The 22,173-nt window shown below is 42.6% G+C and overlaps 1 protein-coding gene across 1 annotated transcript in view; it reads right to left on the bottom strand.

Annotated features, from left to right (window-relative positions):
- Prss12 (serine protease 12) overlaps positions 1-16,942 on the bottom strand; it is a 62,222-nt gene extending 45,280 nt beyond the window's left edge. The window contains exon 1 of the mRNA XM_028881472.2: positions 16,166-16,942. Within this exon, the coding sequence (XP_028737305.1) occupies positions 16,166-16,643 (478 nt within the window). The 5' untranslated portion in view covers positions 16,644-16,942. The remainder of the gene's footprint in view (positions 1-16,165) is intronic.
- Between the last annotated feature and the right edge of the window lie 5,231 nt (positions 16,943-22,173).

The raw sequence follows: 22,173 nt of genomic DNA, 5'->3' as shown, positions 1-22,173 counted from the left end.
TCTATAACATACTTGTGTTCAAAGTGAATTATCTTTACATTTGTAGAAATCAGTGCAAATTTTCATCGAATTCATTGTAATGAATTAGTGGACATTATAGATTGGACCTCCAAAAAACAATTACTGAGAATTCACTTGGGTGCAGCTCAGTACATACTCACTTTCTCTGTGTTAAGGACACCCACAGGTGGCCACATTCCCACGGTCTTTGTGTATCATAAATCTCTAAAGCCCTGTCACCACTCCCGGCCCATTCACTTGGCTGTAACCACATGTCCCTAGCCTCTATCCTTAAAAAAACTCCATGTTGGTTCCCACCTCAGAATCCCTATTCCTGCTGTACCTATGCTTGAAATCATGCCCCCCACCACCGATCTACACATGACTGCCTCTTTCTCTCCATTATCAACTATCAACATCCCTTCCCCAGGAGGCCTGGCCTGACTACCTGAGCTGAATCAGCATCCTAACACGTCATGGGTACAAGCTGCAATCTTCCCTCTCGGCTGAGCCACCAACCAGCTCCCAGATCATGACACAGAGACTTCTTACTAGTTATGAATGTTTAGCCTAGTTTAGGCTCATTTCTGGCTAGCTCTTTTTAACTTAAATTAACGTAGTTCTCTTTGAGGTGGTATTGTGTTCTCTGAAATATTGTACACCCTGATAAACTTATCTGGGGTCAGAGACAGAACAGCCACAATATTAAACATGAGGATAGGCAGTGGTAGTGCACACCTTTAATCCTAGCATTCCAGAGGAAGAAATCCATGTGTTCAAGGATATAGCCAAGCATGGTGACTCACACCTTTAATCCCAGAAAGTGAGCCTTTAATCCCAGGGACTGATGGCAGAAAGCAGAAAGGTATATAAGGTGTGAAGACCAGAAACTAGAAGCATTTAGCTGGTTAAGCTTTCAGGCTTTTGAGCAGCAGTTCAGCTGAGAGATATTGGGATGAGGACTCAGAGGCTTCCAGCCTGAGGAAACAGGACCAGCTGAGAAGTTGGCCAGGTGAAGTTAGCTGTGGCTTGTTCTGTCTCTCTGATCTTCCAGAATTCACCCCAATACCTGGTCTGGGTTTGATCTTATTAATAAGAACTTTTTAAGAATCATGCTACATCTCTTTATCTACCTTGTTCCTCGGGGCTCATCACCTTTCTTACTTCTGTAGATCTTACTTTCATGGCTTCTTGAGTCTGGCTGGCTGGTGGCTGCCTGGCTTCTGGACCTGGGCCTGTCCCCTCTTTCTCCTCTTTCTCTTCTCTCGTCTCTCATTTTTAGATTTCTCCTTCTACTTATTCTCTCTGCCCGCCAGCCCCGCTTATCCCTCTCCTGCCTAGCCATTGGCTGTTCAGGTTTTTGTTAAACCCATCAGGTGCCTTAGGCAGGTCAGGTAAAACAGCAACACATCCTTACATCATTAAACAGATACAGCATAAACAAATGTAGCACACCTTTACACAGCTACATTAATATTCTGCAGCATAAACAAATGTAAGACACCTTTGCCTGGTTAAAACAATATTCCATGACACTCAGGAGATATGATGATCACGAGGTGAAAGCCAGTTTGCTCTAGATAGCAAGTTCTAGACCAACCAATGCTACACAGAAAAACTCAGTCTCAAAGTAACAATAAAAAATGAATAAATAAAACACAAAATGGCACTCTGAGGCCTGCCCTGCTCCACTGACAAATTTTGCGTCTCTTGGAGGTCTGTGTCTATTCAGAATTGTCATTTATTGTTTGTATGTCAATTGTCACTCCCTCTGAATGAAAATGAGGACAGAGACACTATCTCTTCCTCACCTGTGTATTCATGAGCCTGATAGAGGCGTGCAAGAGGTATTCTTTGGCTGGCTGGTTTAGCAAATGACACTCAAAACCTGGAGAAGATATTTCAGACAAGAGACAGTCCTTCACCAGGCCCATGTTTTCAGTTGTGTTTACAGATATAAGGTACCTACAGGATGCAAAATGATGCCTTGGGTGTCCCAGGGTGCCCTGGGAGAAAGTTTTTGAGAGCAACAGGGATAGATGCTGGAAAGTCAGTTAGTTCAGGAAGATGCAGGTTTGGCCCAGACAAGAGAGAGTGGAGGAAAAGATAGCTCCACCCTTGGTACCTGGGGACAAACTCCATCAACAGGGCGTCATTCTAAAGTCTGACTGCATTGAGCCTAGGGTCAGTGGCTAGATGCACCGTTGAACCAGCTGTCTGCTGTGAGGGTCATTGCCACAAAGTCTAAAGACTTCAGACCAGCCCCAGCCTACTACTTAACATCCACAGATACATCTTTCCAACACAGCAATTAATCCTTTGGAGGTTTTAAACATGCAAAGCCAGGTCTTCCTGTAGGTACCTAAATTATGAGAGCATGGACATGGTCTAGGTGAACAGAGAAGAGCTAAGTAAAATGTGCATGAAAATATCACAAGGAAATCTATTTCTTTGTATATTTAGCAAAAATTAATAAGTAATAAAAATGATAAAAATTGATTGGGGCAAACAGTGGAATTTATAGGAACAAAAAAAAAATAAAAGAGATAAAACATAGACAACATCAAGATGTAATGTGCATCAGACTCAGAAAAAGGATCTCAGACATTAGACCATGCCTACACCATGCCGGCTCTTCATCACAATTCATAGCAATCACTCTAAATTGGCCCTTAGGGTGTCTTGTAATGGGAGCTTCTTTATTTTTTAAATTACCGTCTCCAATTTTCCCAGGACCTATACTCAAACACTTCTATGAACTGGCAGTCAGCATTTCATTTCAGATCCTAGAATATATGCTCACGGTGTTAACACCAAAGAAAATGTAAAAAGAAATACGCTGTGTATTCAGATTGTGGTTCCATATTAAAACATACTACAATCTCTCCCCAAGCTCATACACTGTCTTACGTGCTCTTTTCCTTCTTATGTTCATATTCACAGATGTACACTTGCATACTTGAAACATATTGTCAATCAGCATATACTTGGTACATAAGTAGGAAGGAGACTTTACTCAAGCCAACAACCAGCATGAGGGAATATGCTATCTACAATCCAAAGAAAACTGCTAATATTACAACTACACCCCATTGCTATGGTCTAAATGTGAAATATTTGTCATAGGATGATGTGTTTGGAAAGTTGGTCCATTGTTAGCACTACTGTTTGGGAAGGTTATGGAGCCTCACTGGAGGAGGTGGGTCACGGGAGGCAGAGCTTGCGGCTTTGTAGCCCCACCCTACTTCCTGTTGACAGTCCCATGCCATGTGACTAGGCAGCCTCTCGCTCATACGGTTACACCTTCCCTGTCTAGTGCCACATCTGCCCTGCCATAGTGCACCATGTCCTTCTGAGGCCATAAGCCAGGATAAACCCTTTCTCCGTGAAGTTGCACTTGTCAGGGTACTTGTCATAGCAGGGAGAAACATAGCTAAGACGATTAGATACTGGGAAAGCAGCTGCCCCAGCTGCAGCATTTCAGATTTGGTATCAAGATCATCTTGAAACTTCCAGGATTTCCTGCTGTCAAAATAAGTGTTTCATGTACAACATAATATACAGTGCACAATCTTTCTGTTACTGAGATATAAGAAAGAGAAAATATGATAAAATTAGATATTATTGGAAAAGCAAACGGAATTCAGAGTTAGATGCAGTCATAGTCAACAGTATTTAATTATATTGTTGAATATGATTCAGACTTATGTCTGTATTTAAATACTTAAGGAAATGATTTAACTAAGGCACATTTATCATCTAGAACCATATTTAAAGCAGCGAAACTCAAATAAATTTTTTTGTTTTGTTTTGTTTTGTCTTTTTATAATGGGAAAAGCTACACATGATAGCAGCTGCCACTTTCTGGGGTCATGACCCACCCACCAGATGTCTATTTCACAAAACACTATGTTTTTAAATCTCCTTGACAACAAACTTCATTCCAATAAATGGGAATATGGCCCAGTCCAGATAACGAGGTTTGTTTTGTTACTCTGTTTTCTCTGAAAATCCAATGGCAAATATTAGTTTTATCAAATGTAAGAAAATAAATTTATCAAAGCATTTGGATTTTTATAAATGGAAGAAACTAATAAAGATGCATTTGTAAGAAAAAAGAAAAGCAGACATCACACATTTGAATACATATAGATCAAGGAAATTCAACATCAAATCAGAAACTTTTAAATTTTATTTTATGTGTACAGTGTTCTGCCTGCATGTATTTATATGTGCCCTGTGTATGCCTGTGACCTGGGGGTCAAAAGAAGGCATCAGATCCCCTGGAATTAGAATTACAAATGGTTGTCCAGTACTAACTGAGTGCTAGGGACTGAAACCGAGTCCTTTGCAATAGCAACAAATGACCTTAACATCTGAGTCATCTCCCCATCAGCCTCTACCCTCAGTCTTGAATATATGCTTGTGTAAGCTTTTGTCTCCTAAGACGTGACCAAGAAGAAAATAGACAATTTGCAGATATAAAATAGGAGTCTAGATGTTTTTGTGCAAGAAGTCTGCCACCTGGCCAAGTGAGACTTCAGTTGGGGTGTGGCCTTAGCTAATTGTCACTCTTTGCTACAAGTGTCTCCAAGCTCTGACAACCAATGTGACAAAGGAGAAACTTAGATATCTGAAGATTTCTTCCGACTCCAGTACCCTATGTTAGACATTTAAAATGTGTGCCAGCAAGACCTTGAAGCTCATTCAAAAAATAAGAGCATGCAGATGGGATCTACTTTTAGCTCATTAATATATACATTAAAACGTGCAGATGGATTATAATTTGAAAATATCCAACACTTAGCTGGTTAACATTTGTAATATCTATATTTGCTTTCATGCTACAGTATCCATCAATCAAACAATAAACATTTGGGAAATATTTAAAACATGAATGTGTCTTCCCAGGCAGGAAGCTAGGTTTGCTCTGCTTTTAGTAAGAAGATCTTGTGCCTTTAAAAGGGGGAGTGGGGTACTAAAGGATGATGTGGACAATCATATTGGCTTCTCTGGTTTGTATTTTCTGGGTGATGGTTTACATTGTTTCTTTGATCAAAACAGGGTGTGGCCTCTGGTAGATTGTCCATGCTTCATATCTATGTGCATTTGGGCAGTACTAATGGATTCAGTGTGGCGCGTGCGCGCGCGCACACACACACACACACACACAAAGAGGTGGGGGAAATAAAGTTGGGAGGAAGACATACTGGGGAGACAGTCTAAGAGGAGTTGAATGGAGAGAGTGAGGGGGTGGATATGATCAAAGTACAATGTATATATGTGTGAAATTCTCAAAGAATAACATATACATAACATGTATATATAACATGTATGTATATGTATATATACACATATATATGTATGTATATATATACATACAAAAAGACTCAGGGCTGGGGAGATGGCTTATTGGTTAAGAGTGCCCGTTACTCTTGCAGAAGACCTGAGTTCAGTTCTCAGCACTCATAGAGGCTGACAAACATCCTTCACTCCAGTTCCAGATCCAACACCCCCTTCTGGCCTCCACATACACCAGACACCCTATGTGGTGCACATATATACATACATGCAGGCAAAACTCTCATACATACAAAAGAAAAATAAATAAATCTTGAAAGAACAAAGTGGAGAGTAATAAAGATACCCAAAGTTGACCTCTGGCTTCCAGATGTGCAGACACAGGCAAACTACATACACACATATACATCACAGAGAGCAAGAGAGAAGAGGAGAGAGAGAGAGATAAGAGGAAGAGAAAGACAGAGGTTAAATATATAGGATGACCTTTACTTTGTAAGTTAGGAAATTAAGAAGAAAAAAAAAGCCCTATTTAAAAATTCTGAGATAATTTGCATATTGAAGTGTTAGCATGTGTAGTTTTATGATAATTTTCAAAAATAGTATGCTTACATTATCTATTAATTTCATTTGTACTCACTTAACCACACACCACTACGATTTTCCAAATAGTCATTCTCAAAGAATGTAAGCATTTAAGAAAAATATATCGTATTTCACAACGAAATCACAAGAAACAAAAGGCGGCAATAATGGAAGCAGAGCCTATACTGTCTAATCGGGATCGTTCAGGAGGCCACATGGGTGTGGCCTCACAGCTGACAGGCCATGTGACATTCATCATACAGTCTCAACTTTTAAACTTAGACTAAGCAAGAGGAGCCCCTATCTAAGTTACTGAGACATTTGATGCACAGTACGTTTTAAAAGAAACACGCCTGGGTCAGTGGATGGCTCAGCAGGTCATGTGCCAGCTGCTAAGCTGTCGAGGTAATGCAAATTGTCCTCTGAGCTCCATGCACATCTGAGGTATGGGCATACCCACCAGATACACACTCTAAATAAAGAAGTAAGTAAGTAAAAAAAGAAAAAGAAATATATCTGAGGGGTTTGAATTGTTTGAGATTATTTGAAATCATAAATCTTCTACAGGTAGATATAATATCATGCATACCACAAACACCAGCAGTTTATTTCTTTTATTTATAGTTTCCAACAGTTTGTTTCAATCAAATAATCCATTTACTCATCTCAAATATTATTTTAAATTGATACATCATCTGCATTAATTCCCACTACCACCAAATTACTCATGTCTTACAGAGCTAAAATGTTCTAGTAACAAAAACAAATTATAGCTATACTTAAACTGGAAGTAAATAATGGTGAGACTTGATGCCTATCTGGAGAAATAGTCTTCCCCAGGGAAAAGCACACCGATTGCTTATCCAATACCAAGTGATCAGCACTGAAAATATACATGCAAGGAGCATACATACTGAGCAGGTAGTATTTATTAATTTAGGAATACGTATATATATACATATATGTATGTAACAACAATTAATGAAGGAAGAGGCCACTTATTTGAAAGAGCAAGGAAGGGTACATGAGAGGGCTTGGGGGAGGAAAGGAGAAATTATCTAATTATATTATAATCTGAAAAAAAATAAAAGAAACAATTTTAAAAAATAGTGCCTAACAATGTTGTCAACAAGAAATGATGTAATCACATCACCTAAATAACAGAGGCATTTAGAGATGGAAAGAAGAAAACCAAGGACCATTCAAAAACAGTGGGAACGGTTTCCAAGGCAACATTCTTCCACACCATAATTTCTCAGGCTTGTAAACACATGGTGAGAGCCTAGGGTCACTTAGTTCTATCTGTGACGTGACAAGAGATGAGGAGTGATCATCCAATTTTCTTTTAACAAATTCACACACACTCCCAAATCTGAGAAGTTCAATTTGCATGTCAACCCACAAATGAGCTTTCTATCAGACTTGTTCCTCCTGTGTTTATTATCCTAGGATGCTGGAAATGGTGGCAATCTTAAAAACTATAACTAATTTCCTTAATTTGTGGATGACAGAAAGCTGTATCCCACATCACTGAGAAGCTGGTGTGTTGTTATCAATTATCCCCTGGAGTACTGCCTGGCACTGTCCCCTTGCCTCTAAACCTAAGCAAGACCCTATAAGAATTCCTTTTTACAATGTTGGGTATCCCTACATGCATCATAGCTTGTTAGTGATCATCATTCTACTAGAAATATCACAATGAATGTACCAAATGTTACAAGGGAGTAAGCTAATCAATCAGGCAGATGTATAGACAGCCTCAGACTGTCTGTCCACACAGAAAGGTGAACAGTGGCTTTGTCAGGATCCTAAACAAGAGACAGACGCTCTGGCAGGGGTGGCTTTGTCCTAATGTCCATACAGATTTGCAGTAGGGCTATGGATACAACATGTGTTATGTGTAGACACACATTCGTGGTGGTTTGAAAGAAAATAGCCCCAAAGGGGGTGGAACTATTAGGTGTGGCCTTGTTGAAGGAATTGTGTCACTGTGGGGACGGGCTTTGAGGTCTCTTTTCTCAAGCTTCACTCAGTGTGACAGTCAGTCGACTTTCTGTTGCTTGAAAGATGTAGGACTCTCAGCTCCAGCACCACGTCTGCCTGCATGCTGCCAGGCTCTCCATCATGATGATAATGAAATGAACCTCTGAAACTGTAAGTGAGCCACCCCAATTAAATGTTTTCTTTATAAGAGTTGCCATGGTCATGGTATCTCTTCACAGCACTAAAACACACACTAAGACACATTTATACAAATTTATAGGTACACAATTATACATGGGAAAGGGAAACAACCTTAGATCAATAAAAGAAAGGATAAAGAGCAGACCAATCATAAGGTTCAAAGCCAGGTAGACTAAATGCTCTTGCTATACATATCAACAGTATCATTTCTCACATAAACCGTAAACTAAATTCTTTGCTTGGCAAATACTTTCCAATTGCCACAATCCTGTGTTATCAATAATGATCTACCCCCTTCCCTCACACATAAATACCCTTCATAGCAGCAACTAACTTCTCTTGATCATATTCTAGTAGATCTAAGCCTACACTGCCTTCAAATCTCACAAGGGCAAATTTTCAGGAATTATTATCTTCTAAATCCTTCCATTTTGAGATTTCACTGTATATCGCTTGAAATTTTCTATTCCAAGCAGAGGTCTGAGGGAAACTATGTCAATCATTATAAATGTATACACCAAAGCAGTCGTGGATGTGTAAAACCGTGAAGGCTGTCCATGGCAGCTTGTCAGGAAGAATACCAAAAACCATCGGATGGTTGCTTTTAAAAAATTCCAATGCCAATACACAATAATGCTTAGCATTCTACTTTCTTAATTTTTTGGCAAAAATATTTAACTTACTGTCATTTTAGGTTATAGTTTTTCTTTTCATGTGGAAAGAAAAGAAAACACATAAGATTCCTGAGTTCATGTTACAGAAATTGGCCTCATGGCTAGCTTTGTTAAAAGTAGAGTTCCACATGTTCTTCCTCATATGCAGAATTTAGGCAACAACATATGTATATATGTAAACAAAAGCACTTGCGGACATAGCATAATGTGTAGAAAAAAGAGAGGAAAGTCTGAATGTAGGGGGATGAGCAAGGTCTGAGTGCAGGTAATGAGCATGAGCCGTGCAATAAAATAGACAGCTAATTGTTTCTCTAGTTCTTACTCTGTTGTGGATTTCTTGGTGGTGGATAAGTGTATAAAAGCATAGTCCATAGTGGAAGTGTAAAATTCAGTGTGATTGCCACTGCTTCAGATTGCCTGTTTTAACTGTATAGAAGTTCATTAAGGTGTATAGGCATTTTATTTGCATGTTTTTTAAATAATAAAGTTCATAAAATTAAAATTAAAATATTAAAACTAAAAAAAAAATCTTCCGACATATGGCATGGAAGAAGAGGTGTCTTTAACCATTTTATCACTCTCAATCGATTCAACGTAGAGAACAGCTGATATTATTAAAATTCCCCTCACGAGTTTCAGTTTTTCATGCTTTAGGCTGTTTTTGAACTGTGCTTCCCAAAAGATGTTGAAGTGCTAATTCATTCCCCGTACCTGTGAACGTGGTCTTACGTGTAAACAGGTTAAGATGAGGTCACTAGAATGGGCCCCGGAGGGACTGTGCTGTTGCTTGTTGGGGAAATTCAGACAGAAAGGCACACACAGGGCCTCTGCACCTGAATCCTGGGGCATTTCTCTCATGAGGGAGGAGGTTGGAGAAGCTCACAAATAACCTGCAAGAAACCCTTCCCTTGTTGCCATTAAAGGCCGCTTGACCTAGTCAAACACCTTGATCCTAGCCATTCTGCTTCAAGCCATTGGGGTTTGCTAGAAAAGTATGGCAGCTCCTGGCAGCATTAACCCTTCTTTGGATGGCTAGACTCTCTTCCAGCGAGACTGGTTGCGACCATTTGCTTGTGGGTAAACTGTTTAATGACATAAAGTTTGTGAAATGTTATGGTAGGATTATATTAATCATGGCTTGGCCATGGTTAAATTGCCATCTTTCGTAAGATGTCACAGGACATGTCTTAAACTAACTAAGGAATAGTTTATAGGATTTATAAATTTCCAGTAAGCATAACATCAATGAGTAGGATTGGGTTTTCAGAGGATGTTTTCTCACTTTGAACTAGACCAACTCATATTTTTACCAGTACTAAAGGTAGCTACATGAATAATAAATGAACAGTTTCTATGAATTATAGATGAGAACTAATGGAGGCAGATAGAATTCAGTTGGATGTAAGTTCAGAGAAATGTCCTGACATTAAACAATGATTTGATTTCATTTTTACCTGGGATGTTATGATTCAAATCTATTGTTCCACAATGTTAAAACAGACTCAAGTTACAGGTGAGAATGATAATAGTTAAGACCAGCACACTTCAGTTTCTTTCAGATAGGTTGAAAAGAAATTATCAAAGTTAAATTAACATCCTCCACTGCACTTGAAAAGTCAACAAACGTTCTCCCAATTCAGCTGTCTTCGGATAATGCTATTTTTCATGATTTGTATATATCCATGCAGTATACTTAATGCAATGTAGTACATATATTAACATCTGCAAAATGTAATGGAGGCTTTTTTCTTAATTTTTTTGAGTAGTTTATATGCTGACATTTCTATGTTTTAAGGATAGTTTGGTCAAGGATGAGGATAGTAGTTTGTTATTGTCAGCAGGCATTCATCTAATTCCACTAGAACAACAGAAGGACTAAAATTAATTGCTTAATGTGCTTGTGAAGTTCAATAATAGTTGAAAAAAGATTGGCATGGTGATGTGACAGTTTTTGTTCTTCACCAAACTCTGTTTCAAATTTTTATTATGATTCCTTCGTATTATAAACTAATTCCTAGTGGCTCTGAAAGCTCTAGGGTAGAACTTATTTTTTGCTGATTCTTCTTTCTCTTAAAACAAATGTACATTGTGGTAACTAATTAGCCCAATTGGCTTAGCTTTCCATTTGTTTTATTTGGGAAAGAGTGGGATTTACCAAACAAAGCTGACCGATATATTTGGTTCCCATCCTTTATTTCTTCCTTGACTAATAGAAATGAATAATATTTACACTTTGGTTTGAGGTTTCTTTTTTGAAGATACGGGATTAAAAGGCATATAAGAGGAGGGGAGTTCTATCACATTTTTTTAGATAGCATTTCATTCCTTAGCCCTAGCTACCCATGGAACTCATTATGCAGCCTATGATATCCTTGAACTCAAAGGTCATGCTCCTGCTTCAGACTCCTGAGTACTGAGATTGTAGGCATGAGCCATTATGTCTGCTAGGCTAACTTTTTAATTGATATTCACTTCAAACAGCATATGGCCTTCCAAGAGGAATGTCTATAAACAGCAATATTTAGCCTGTGTGTCCAGCATGACTATTTGAACTAAGAGATTTGGGGTGACTAAGTACTTAGGACCAGACTAGCATGAGATGATAAGAGGTTATATCTGGAGATCATTCTGTTATGACTTGGGATTTTTAAATGTTCCCCAAAAGCCAAGTGCCACGGTTTGGCCACTAGCCTATGAGTATGTTGAGAGATGGGTGATGTGTGGTCAGAGGAAGATAGGTAATTGTGGGCTAAGCACATGAAAAGGAATTGGGACCACAGGCCCTAATTCTTTCCCTCTGTTTGCTGGCTGGCAGGCCATGAGCAGCTGCACTCCGTCAGCACCCCACCCTGACGCTCTGCCTCAGGAGAGCCCTCAGAACAATGGAGCCAAATGGACCATGGGCTGAAAGTTCCGAAAACAGAAGCCTAGGAAAACCTTCCCCCCTTTCACATTATCAACTCGGATGTTTTGTCACAGTGATGAGAAGCTGACATAGTCCTCTGAACCTTCATCACGTAGTCTACCTGTGTTACTACTCATCTGCCATCTTCCACCTAAGACTAATTCACTGCTGGTTAAAAAGGAGAATTCCCAGAACAGAGTCCAGTAAGTTGCCCCTTCTGCCGTGACAACTTGAGACTGTGAAAATGATTGCCACTCTGAGTCAGGAAGCCCTCACTGTCTCCTTGCAAAGGATCGTCGGAGGGAAGCGGTCAGCTGCCTGTGGAAATATGAGAGTGGCCTCTTGCTCCCACTCAGTGAAGATGGATGTTCCGGTAAACTATGCTGTTATCACCACACACAGGCAAAGCAAATACCAAGGATGTTGTACTATAAGACCACACAGGAAACCAATGTTGGCATGTCTTATGCTTTCTCTGAGGCTACGATCTAGCAAGGTAAAGTCACAAGATGGCTAGCATCATTGACCTTCACTACACATTCTAGCAAGGCCCTGATGCTTTCCTGTAGGTTTTCTTGGGGTTTGAAAGAGTCACCTAAACAGCACCTCATCACTTCACCTTAGAAGGGAAGCATGCAATTCGTGATCTGGATGTGGGAATTAGGACTCTGAGGCTAGAGCCCAAGAATTTTAACAAGTGGCTAGGTGAATTTTTAGATGTTTTTTCACATTTATTTTTTTGGGGGGGGAGGTGGAATGGTTTGAATAATCATGTCCCCCATAGGCTCATATATTTGAATGCTCAGTCACCAAGGAGTGGCACTATTTGAAAGAATCAGAAAGAATAAGAAGTGTGACATTGTTGTGTCCCACTGAAGTGCCATTGAAGTGTGCCACTGGCTTTGAGGTTTCGAAAGCTCATGCCAAACCCAGAATCAATATCTCTCTCTCTCTCTCTCTCTCTCTCTCTCTCTCTCTCTCTCTCTCTCTCTCTCTCTCTCTCCCTCCCTCCCTCTCTCCCTCCCTCTCTCATTTGCCTACAGATCGGGATGTAGAACTCTCAGCTACTTCTCCAGCAGCGTGTCTGCACGCCTCCATTCTCCCCACCAGGATGATAATGGGCTAACCTCTGAAATTGTAAGCAAGGCCACAATTAAATGCTCTCTTTTATAAGAATTGCTTAGGGCATGGTGTTCCTTCACAGCAGTAGAACAGTGACCAAGAAAGGAACATATGCCATGTTACACATGGGGAAGCTGAAAAACAACTTGAAGGAGTCAGTTTTCTCCTTACATCATGTGAGTCCCAGGGATCAAACTCGGGTCATCAGACTCAATGGCTGAATCATTGCACCAGTCTCTCGAGGTAAAGAGACTGTGAGAACTAACTCCTGGACTGATTTGGGTATCCCAATCCCCAGAAAGATCTTTTATTACTAATAGGTAAGTTTCTTGGAGCCAGGGCCAAAGCATTACACTTCCTGCTCTGATACGTGAGCTAATGGATTGTTCACATTCCGCTCACCTGAAATGTCCACCCTGTTCCTTCTGCATCATGCAGGAGGGCCCTACTTCCTCACTTCTCTGTATGGGACTTGAAACTCTACTCTGACCCCAGTTTAAGCTTTAAAGGAGGGATCACATTTCTATATTTTAGTCTTTTCTTTTGTTCCAGTTTTCTGTAAAGGAAGAAAAATACCTTTAAAATAATGTGCATTGTACTTATACTAAACATAATTACTCTTCTTTCTTTCTGCCCTTAGACTAGCCTATGAGCTAACAAGTGAGTGCTGCAACACAGCACAGAGATTTCTACATTGCATACCGATAAAGAAATGGAGCAAAATGGACTGTGAAATGAAAACGCACACATCTATGTGCACATCCTATCATATTTTTTTCTGCTTTCCTGGCAATCTTCCTTTAGGATTTTCCAACAGGAAAATGTAGGGGCTCCTTTATAAAGATGACTATGAAAAATAAATAAAACAAACATCAAATTCTTAGTCCAGCACCCAGCACAGAGTGGGTGTTCCATAAGTCCTAACTCTAATAAATAGACAAGGTCATTCTGAGTACATGCCCAGAGCTTGAAAAATTCTTTTAATTAATTTGCTTAAAAACTGATTTTCTGGGGCTGGAGAGATGCCTCAGCAGCAAAGAGTGCTGACTGTGTAATTGTGGTGGCTGCAGTTTGGATCCCAGCTCCCACATAACAAACAAGTGCGACATCCTGCCCTGTCTTTAACAGCAGCTCTGAGGAGGGCAGAGACAAGAGAAGATCTCAGGGAGACACCTCATGTCAAAAGAAGAGGTAGAGAGTGGTAGAAAGGCCATCCAGTTCCCTTCTTCTGGGCTTTAAATGAAGGGCACATGAGGTATGGAGAACACACGAGTGTATGAACACTCACACACACACACCACACACACACACATGCATACTTAGAGACAAGGCATACATACATACAAATAAACAAAGAAATCTTTTTTCTTTAAACACCCTGTTTTTCTTTACATGGGGAAACCCAAAGCTCTAATGTTAGGAGTCTTATCCAACATTGCTGTGTCAAAACAACATCAATGTTTTCTAAAGAACAATTCAACATTCTTTCATTACTATATAGTTTTCTTGCCCAAACCCCCAACTGAAATGTGTGGGAATAAGAACACTGTACGATTCAGAGTACGCCAGAGGTCTCAGAAGTATAGCTATCCAGACTTGCAGGAGTGAGTGACAGAGCCCAAGGCTTTGGCTATCAGGGTTGGGTCCTATAAGAGTAATTTGGGTATTACATGGCCAATCTCTTCCTTGTGTCTGTTGCTCATCATGGGTAGCTTCTTCTGTTTCCCTTATATTTTGTTACCTAAACGTGATCACATTTGAGATTTTTGGCTGCTAAACACTAACTCTGAACCTAAAGGTATTGAAAAAAATTTTAGTTTCTCTCCAAAGAGAGGATAGTAGGGAATTCAAAGATAAACTATTCTCTTCACTAAGACTATAAAACTGAAAGTTACTTGTGCATTTGAAAGGAGAAATAGATCACCACAATATTTTAACTTTGAATTCCTTCTTTACTATGTTTTGAAGGGAAAACAGTCTATAGTTTCTTACCTATTAATTTCCTAATAATTCTCTATCATGTCTAGTTACAAAACTAAGCATAATAATAAAAAGCCGCCAATGCTGTTGCTAGACACAAGACTTTATTAAAATGATCTTAGAGTAAATGAGGTAACAGCAGAGCTCTTTGCTTGACATCATCTTGATTTTTTTTTACAGCCACATTGGCATTCTGTCCATGAATCATGAGTACAGCGATGACTTCATTCTCCAGGATGAAGAATAATTGATCTTAACCTTCGTATCACTTTCCTTTAACTTGAAGCACTAACTCAATTGAAGGCAGAGATAAATAAACTGTCTGTGAAAAAGGGGTGACATTGGAGAAGGTTACCTCCAAAGGCTGGAAGCACACACTTCAGGAAATCTCTGAAACTCCTACCACAGAGTGCCGTTGAAAACAGCCAAAGTTTTGCTCTACTAGGAGAGAGTCAATTTTAAAACCTCAATATCAATTACGAGGAAATTAATTTCAGAGTAAAGTACTGTGTGAAGGTAGATGATTATTTGCATTCAAGCTATGAATGTGAAACTTTGGCTTACCACAAACCTAAGATACGCTATGAACCTTCTTTGCTGAGGTTGAAAGTGGACTCTTAATTCCGATTTTCCCATAAGTGAGACGCACAGCTGAAGGAATGGTTCTGCCGAAGATCCCATTTGACTCTAGCTGCCTCCTTGGCTACTGAGGCAGTTCCTGTCCTGCCCCTCTCTTTCCTTTGTTCTTCATTGCCTGGTGCTCTTTACCATACGGAGCCCCAGAACATAACTGTCTTTGTATTTGGGCCTGAGAATTTTGTCATGCTTTAAAGTCAACAATGGCAGCGAGGCAAACATTTCACCACGGCTTTCCAAATCCGGGTCTAGAGAGGTAAGAAAGTTTGCCGGGACACATCTTACATTTAATTCTTCCCTTTCGCAAACTAGTGGTTAGCAAATGTATGTATTTCTTTACTTTTTTTTTTTTTTTTTTGTATACAGAGCGCCTTATCAAGACCAGCTGATACAAGACAACAGACACCCACTACCATGCATAATTCTGGCAATGTGTGTGTATTGTGGGTAGATGAACACACACACACACACACACACACACACACACACACACACACACACACGGTGGCCCGACAGACCTTCTCTAGGGGTTACAGCTGAGCAACCTTCACAGAGACTGTCCCCATGACAATCGTCACACGATGCACGCTTTGCTGACTGGCACACTGTACAAATGAATGCACTGTACTAGTTATGTGGCTACCCAGCCCACCACCACACCACAGTGCAAACCGGCAACCCCTTTCCCCTGTCTCCGGGTACACAGATACTGTCCCCCGAGCCAGGCTGCCTCCGTGCCCAGTCCCCAGCTGCCACCTCCGCGGGGGACACCACTCACCTTGACTACAATCGCAGTAGCCCCAGTCCACTTTGCCTTGGGCATTCCGGTAGAAGCACCAAGGTCTGCCCGCGCCGTCAGGGCTCCGGCAGAAGTTGTGCGGCTGCCCTCGCAGCTCAGCCCAGCTAGCCGGGGGCGACCGCTCCAAGAAGGGCGGCACCTTCGCCCAGTGCAGACACGGGACGCCGAGGTCGGTGGTGTTGCCCCACAGCTCTCCTGCCCCGCAGCCGCGTGGGAGCCCTGGGGGCGTGTGCCGGGCGGTGAGGACCTGCAAGCGCTGGGCAGCCGGTACCCCTGGCGGGAGCGGGAAGCGCGGGGTCCTCGGTGGCCGCCGCGGGCTGGGAAGGTAGCGCGCGTGTGGGGGACGCGGCGGGGACGTTTGCGGGCGGTGCAGGGGCGAGGGCGAGGCGGGATCAGCGCCGGCCACCGCGGGCAGTGCCCCTAAAATCACAGCCAGCACGCAGCGGGCGAGCGCCATGGCTGCGGCGCCGAGTGTGGTCCATGCTAGGCTCCGGGTCCCCGAGGAGGGGGCGGGGCGGGGCCGGCAGAGTCCTGGAGCCCCCTCCCACGCTCGCGCCGCCGCCCTGCTGTCCCGGCCCCGGGGGCGGCTGGAGGATCGCACGGGACCCGAAGGGTCGGCCTCCGTCGCTGGCTAAGAGCGCTAGGAGCACTGTTGCCCGGAGCCCGACCTCCAGCCCTCCCTGGGCTGTCAGTCCCGAGGCTCAGAGCGGGGCACGGAACTCCGCGGGCTCTTGGTGCCAACGTGGGGGACGGTCTAGGCTGCCTGTGCCAGCAGGCATGCACCACAGCCCTGTCTGGCGGCTCCCGCCTGGCACCCGTCCCTCCCACTCTTGGTCGTCTTGTCTGTGTTTTTGCAATCTCTGGAGAAATGTGGATGGAATTAGATGCACCTCTCTGCCTTGGCAACTCTCAGGATAGAAGTTATCAAAACCCACACGGAGTGTTAAAACCACTTTGCTGAGCCTAGTTCTTCAAGGATGAAGGCAGGACTCACTAGGCTTGAGATTCCAAGCTTAACGCTGTGTCCCAATGGACATTAGCAGAAATTAAATGCCCGGGCAGATCCAGCAAAGGGAGCTTGAGCCTTTCTGCTTCCTGCCTCCCACTTTCCACCAGATGCCCTGGACACCAGTTGTTCGGTTTTTATAGGGATACATCCTGATCTCCATCCTCCACAGAAGCTTTGTCTCTGTGGCACCTGCCTCCTGCCCCGCAGGGCTAGAATTAAGCCTCTTGCTTTGCTGCCCCAGGCAAGAGCTGAATTTCTTCAACCTAGCTTAATCTCTCCTGTGGGAGATTTTATAGTTTTTCGTGTGGCTCAGTACACCCCTTCCAACATCCCCATTGCCGCTCCCAAGCCTGTTGATTTAGGACTTCAAGAATTAGCTGCCTCTTGACTATGCCACTAAGTTAAATAAGAAACAGGAAGCAGGGGATGAAGACGACAAGCTTGCTTTTTGGACCGATCATGTTTCTACCACAAAGGAACTCTGTTCCTCAATGCAATGCAATCACAAGAAAACTTAAATTTAAATGCCTATTGTTAAAACCTAGGTTTTGGATTTAAGGAATCCAGTTTCATTTACTATTTCGTGAGTCATTTTATTGTGTAAAATAAATTGTAAGAACCCAAGAAAGAGCACATTTGTCAAATCTTCAATGTTTTTTAAGTCAAGATGGTTCAATTAATTGTTTTGATTTTTTTCCACTAGTGTTTTTTCTGGCTCCAAAGGCATAGTTTTTTTGTACTTGTTTTTTGTTTGTTTGTTTGTTGTTGTTGCTTTAGTTTCTCGAGACAGGGTTTCTCTGTGTAATGGCCCTGGCTAGCCTGGAACTCGCAGAGATCCGCCTGCCTCTGCCTGGGATTAAAGGCCTGAGCCATCATCACCACCCCACCGGGTAAGACTGTACTTGTGAAAGAGAGTAAATAATACATACCTGGGGTTGGTCACTTTGGTTACTGTAGTAGGAGCTGACAGAGCCAATCAGTCACAGATTTTTGACGATCGTAGAACACAGTTCTAATCCAGGTCAGTCTTCTTCCTTTCCATTCGTCTCTTCCAGTTTGGGCAGTGTGTGATGGCCGGGGAGAAGCTGTCATGGCCTCCAGACTGGCTTCTTGGACCCCAGTCTCCTCTTCTTCCTGCATGACTTCTACAACCATGGATGCCACACTTCCTAAAAACCCGTAAATCAACCACCACACATCTCTTACGCACCTTGCAGCCAGGGGAACAATGGGGAAGAAGTAAACGAGCCAGTGAGCAGGTGACTCATGAATAGAGGGCTTGCATGGCTCCCGCAACCCTGAGGGGGTGAGTGTGGGTCCCCACATGACATGAGACAGGGTACTGCCCATCTGAAATCCAGAGGCCATTGGGGTGGAGACAGGAAAATCCCTACAAGTTCCTGAGCCAGCTCGCTTAGGGGAAGGCGGAGGGCGAGGACAGGAGAGCATGTCTCAAAGTGGAAGGAAGATCTGAGGTTGTCTGCTGACCTTCGCACACAGGTTATGGCACACACACACACACACACACACACACACACACACACATCACATCACATCACATCACGAGTGTAGAGATAACGAGTTAAGAAAATTGTTGGAAGATGGCTCCGGAGCACAAAGCCTTGGGCAGTCAGGCCTGTCTTCCAGCTTCCTGTCCCAAAGAGGAACTAATGCTTTTCTTACATTTAACTTGTTAAAACCAAAACACACAGAGCAGAGTTACCCATAGGAAAAACCGCATCTGGATTTCATAGCTTCGGTTTTAAAACCCACCTTTCTTAGAAAATCAAACGGCATTTGTGTAACTGGAGCATGGGCGGAGGGCCTTGATTTGGGTTTTGCCTTCTGTTTTACAGGCCAACTACAATTCAACAGTCTGTTCTCTGTGTATTATGTTATCCCCTGCTAGTGTTTTCTCTCCTGTTTGTCATCCATCCTCATTACCACAGACATGCAAGTAACTGGGATTTCCGAGTCCCAAACTCATTCCTGAAATGCATCCCAACCCTTCATCCCTAGGAGGCCAGACCCGAACTGCATCTTCCACAGATTGCTGTCACCCTCTGCCTCAGATATTAAAGCCAGAGAGTAGAGTGGGCAGCCACTCTGTTGTCTTCATAGTCCGTTCTTTCTCTGTCTTCCGTTCCTCTCAGCAGCAAAGGAAACGGAGCACATACGGCCTCTCTCAGGTACTCTCTACCACAACCCTTGAAAGCCCCCAGCAGGCCCCCAGAATCTTCCTTTGCCACTTCCAATCCCATCAAGTAAGCACATTGATTTGTGGCCCAAGAACTCAATTGCATAATTTCAAAGGTTACTGTGACTGAGAACCAGAATCCTAATGAGTGCCCTAGGGAACTGAAAAAAGGAATCTGTCCTCTAGACCAGAGGGTGGGCGGTGGGGAGGGCCAGGGAGCACACCTCCATCCACTTCTCTTCGGGTTCCCTGGCAACTTTCCTGTAAACATTTGCCTTCGTGGGGATCTATGGGATCATTTTACGTCATGTTCTCCTAAACGGGTTTGTATCATTTGGTTTGGAACATAACCTATAAGTATATTATTTTTACAGTTATAAATGTGAATGTATAAAGTAACTTCTGCGTAAGGGCCATTTACAATTTAAATAGTGCCTGTATTTTAAAAAAGCTAACAGCTTTCAAACAGATGGTGTAAAAGCACTGTTTACTTTTACAATCCCATGTGCGAAGAGCGCATTAGAAAAACAGTGGGTATTACTCACCCATATTAAAAAAAAATCAATATCAGGGCCTGCCTTGGGGCTTCGGGCGATTTGAAACCAAAAGGCATTGTCAGGCCTGCAGGGGAGTGAAAATACAGTTACATGAAACCGTAACGTTTAATTAAGCACTAAAACAATAATAATAAAGATATGATCCAGAATGTAAGTGATGAATGACCGAATGACTGACAGTATGGTTGGAGCAGAGGCCCGTTGTCAGGAAGTGTCTAGGAATGGAGGTCTGCGCCTCTCCTTACATCGGTGGCTGTCTTCCTTGCTTGCCCTAGCCATGATGACATGGAAGGTCAAAGACTGCAACACAGCTGGACTGCTGCTGGCTCCACACAGAAGGCGCAAGAGGATCAGGAAGGCTCAGCCTGCGTCATTGGGTTCACCATGCCCATCAGGTATTTGAGCCTCACTTTCTTGTTCAGGTTGAATTTTTATAGCGCAGAACAAAACAGTTTTTTAGATTGAGTTTACAATTAAAATTGCTTGGAATTTCATATCATTCATATACAGATGTTGATTCTACAAACTTGCACTTAGAGCTACCCAAATTACATGTACAAATAGGCGAAGAATACAGTTTCTTTCGCCATGAACTTAAACCTGTGCTCAATCTGGCTGAAGTCATTAATATCGGAACACTGGACACCTTACTTCACTTCTTTAATCCAAAAGCTCCTTGTCTGTAGAAGGCAGGGGCATTTATAAGTTAACTCTGGGAAAGGTGTTTGGGGTGATTCATCTCCCTTCCTGTCAACAGTTTTGTCCATGCAGTCCAATGAAGCCCTTGGGAGTTTCATGTAAAATGTTTTACCTGAGGAGTTTGCCTAAGGACAATGAGCAGTTTCAAATCATATTCCCACCCCCTGCCACACACGCCCATGCGCCTTCCAGTTGCAAGCAAGCTGATCACTCATGAGCAGGTAAAGAGATGGCAGGATAAGCAGCAGCCAGACCAGCTGGTGGTCGGGGAATTACAGGAACTCAGCATTGAAAGGGGCTAGAGTACCAACTTCCAGTCACAGGAGGAATCCTTTCCACAACTCCTGACAGATGACCACCACCTCTTTCTTGAAAGCCATCGAGTATGGCAAAATTCCTACTTGGAAGTCAGCTCTCTCTCTCCCCAGGAGGTCTGCAGTGTCTGAGAAGCATTGACTTCTGTGGAGCCAGGAGTTGAAGCTGATGTTATCTCACTGTGATTCTGCTTGCACTCTCTCTCCCGTGGGTGGAGAGAAGGCTGTGGAAATGACAGCTGTGTGGTCTGGTGTTCGGTCTACCTGGACCTATGCGAACTAAGGCTCAAGTCCCTGTTGTTTATTGGTGTCTTGGCTTTCAGAGGATGCTGGCGGCTCCTCTTGCCCCATTCTTCTCCCAAACTCAAGGACCGATTTCAGGAAGATGCAGGAACATTAGCGATTTCACCCACTTAGATCCCATGAGAGGATTTACTGTGTGAGGTACAAATAAGTCAGTGTAGCCGGGCGGTGGTGGCGCACGCCTTTAATCCCAGCACTCGGGAGTCAGAGGCAGGCGGATCTCTGTGAGTTCGAGGCCAGCCTGGGCTACCAAGTGAGTCCCAGGAAAGGCACAAAGCTACACAGAGAAACCCTGTCTCAAAAAAAATCAAAAAAAAAAAAAAAAACAAAACAAATAAGTCAGTGTGATTTAATGTGTGTGTTTCTTTCTGTTCTTGGAAATCTTCAGAACCATAAATAAAGCTGAGATTAGGAATGGATTGAAGTAAAAGGAAGAAAGAGAAGCCATGGGTTGTTTAGCCTGCTTGTTTTCCTGAAGTAGGAAACTGCTTTAGAGATTACCCAGGTGGTTGTAAAAGTTTACACGTGCCTGGGGAACTGGTGAGGCAGAGATGGGGACTGGAAGGTAGGATTCAGAGACCCTGGCCTCCTGATTATGCGTCAGTCAACCTCTCCAGATGTAGCTGGGCTATGATGTGGCAATAACAAGCCACTCTACATATTCATAATGATAAGCTCTATCATTAGAACCAGACTCTGGGTGGGTGGCTACCATTCTAGTACTTGAAGTCAACTGTCAGGGAATTTGTGCTTTCTTAGGGTAAGTGCATCATCATTCCTATACCATTCTCCTCTTCAGACTGCATGCTAGACTCTTTCCTCTACTTAATCCCAAGCATGTCAGTGTCCTCACTAATCTGTAGCTCACAGAATCAAGTTATTTGGGAAGTGCAGATTTCAAATGGAAG

The sequence above is a fragment of the Peromyscus leucopus genome, chromosome 6 (assembly GCF_004664715.2).
Source record: "Peromyscus leucopus breed LL Stock chromosome 6, UCI_PerLeu_2.1, whole genome shotgun sequence".
Taxonomy (NCBI): Eukaryota; Metazoa; Chordata; class Mammalia; order Rodentia; family Cricetidae; genus Peromyscus; species Peromyscus leucopus.
This window is presented reverse-complemented; position numbering and strand designations above follow the sequence as displayed.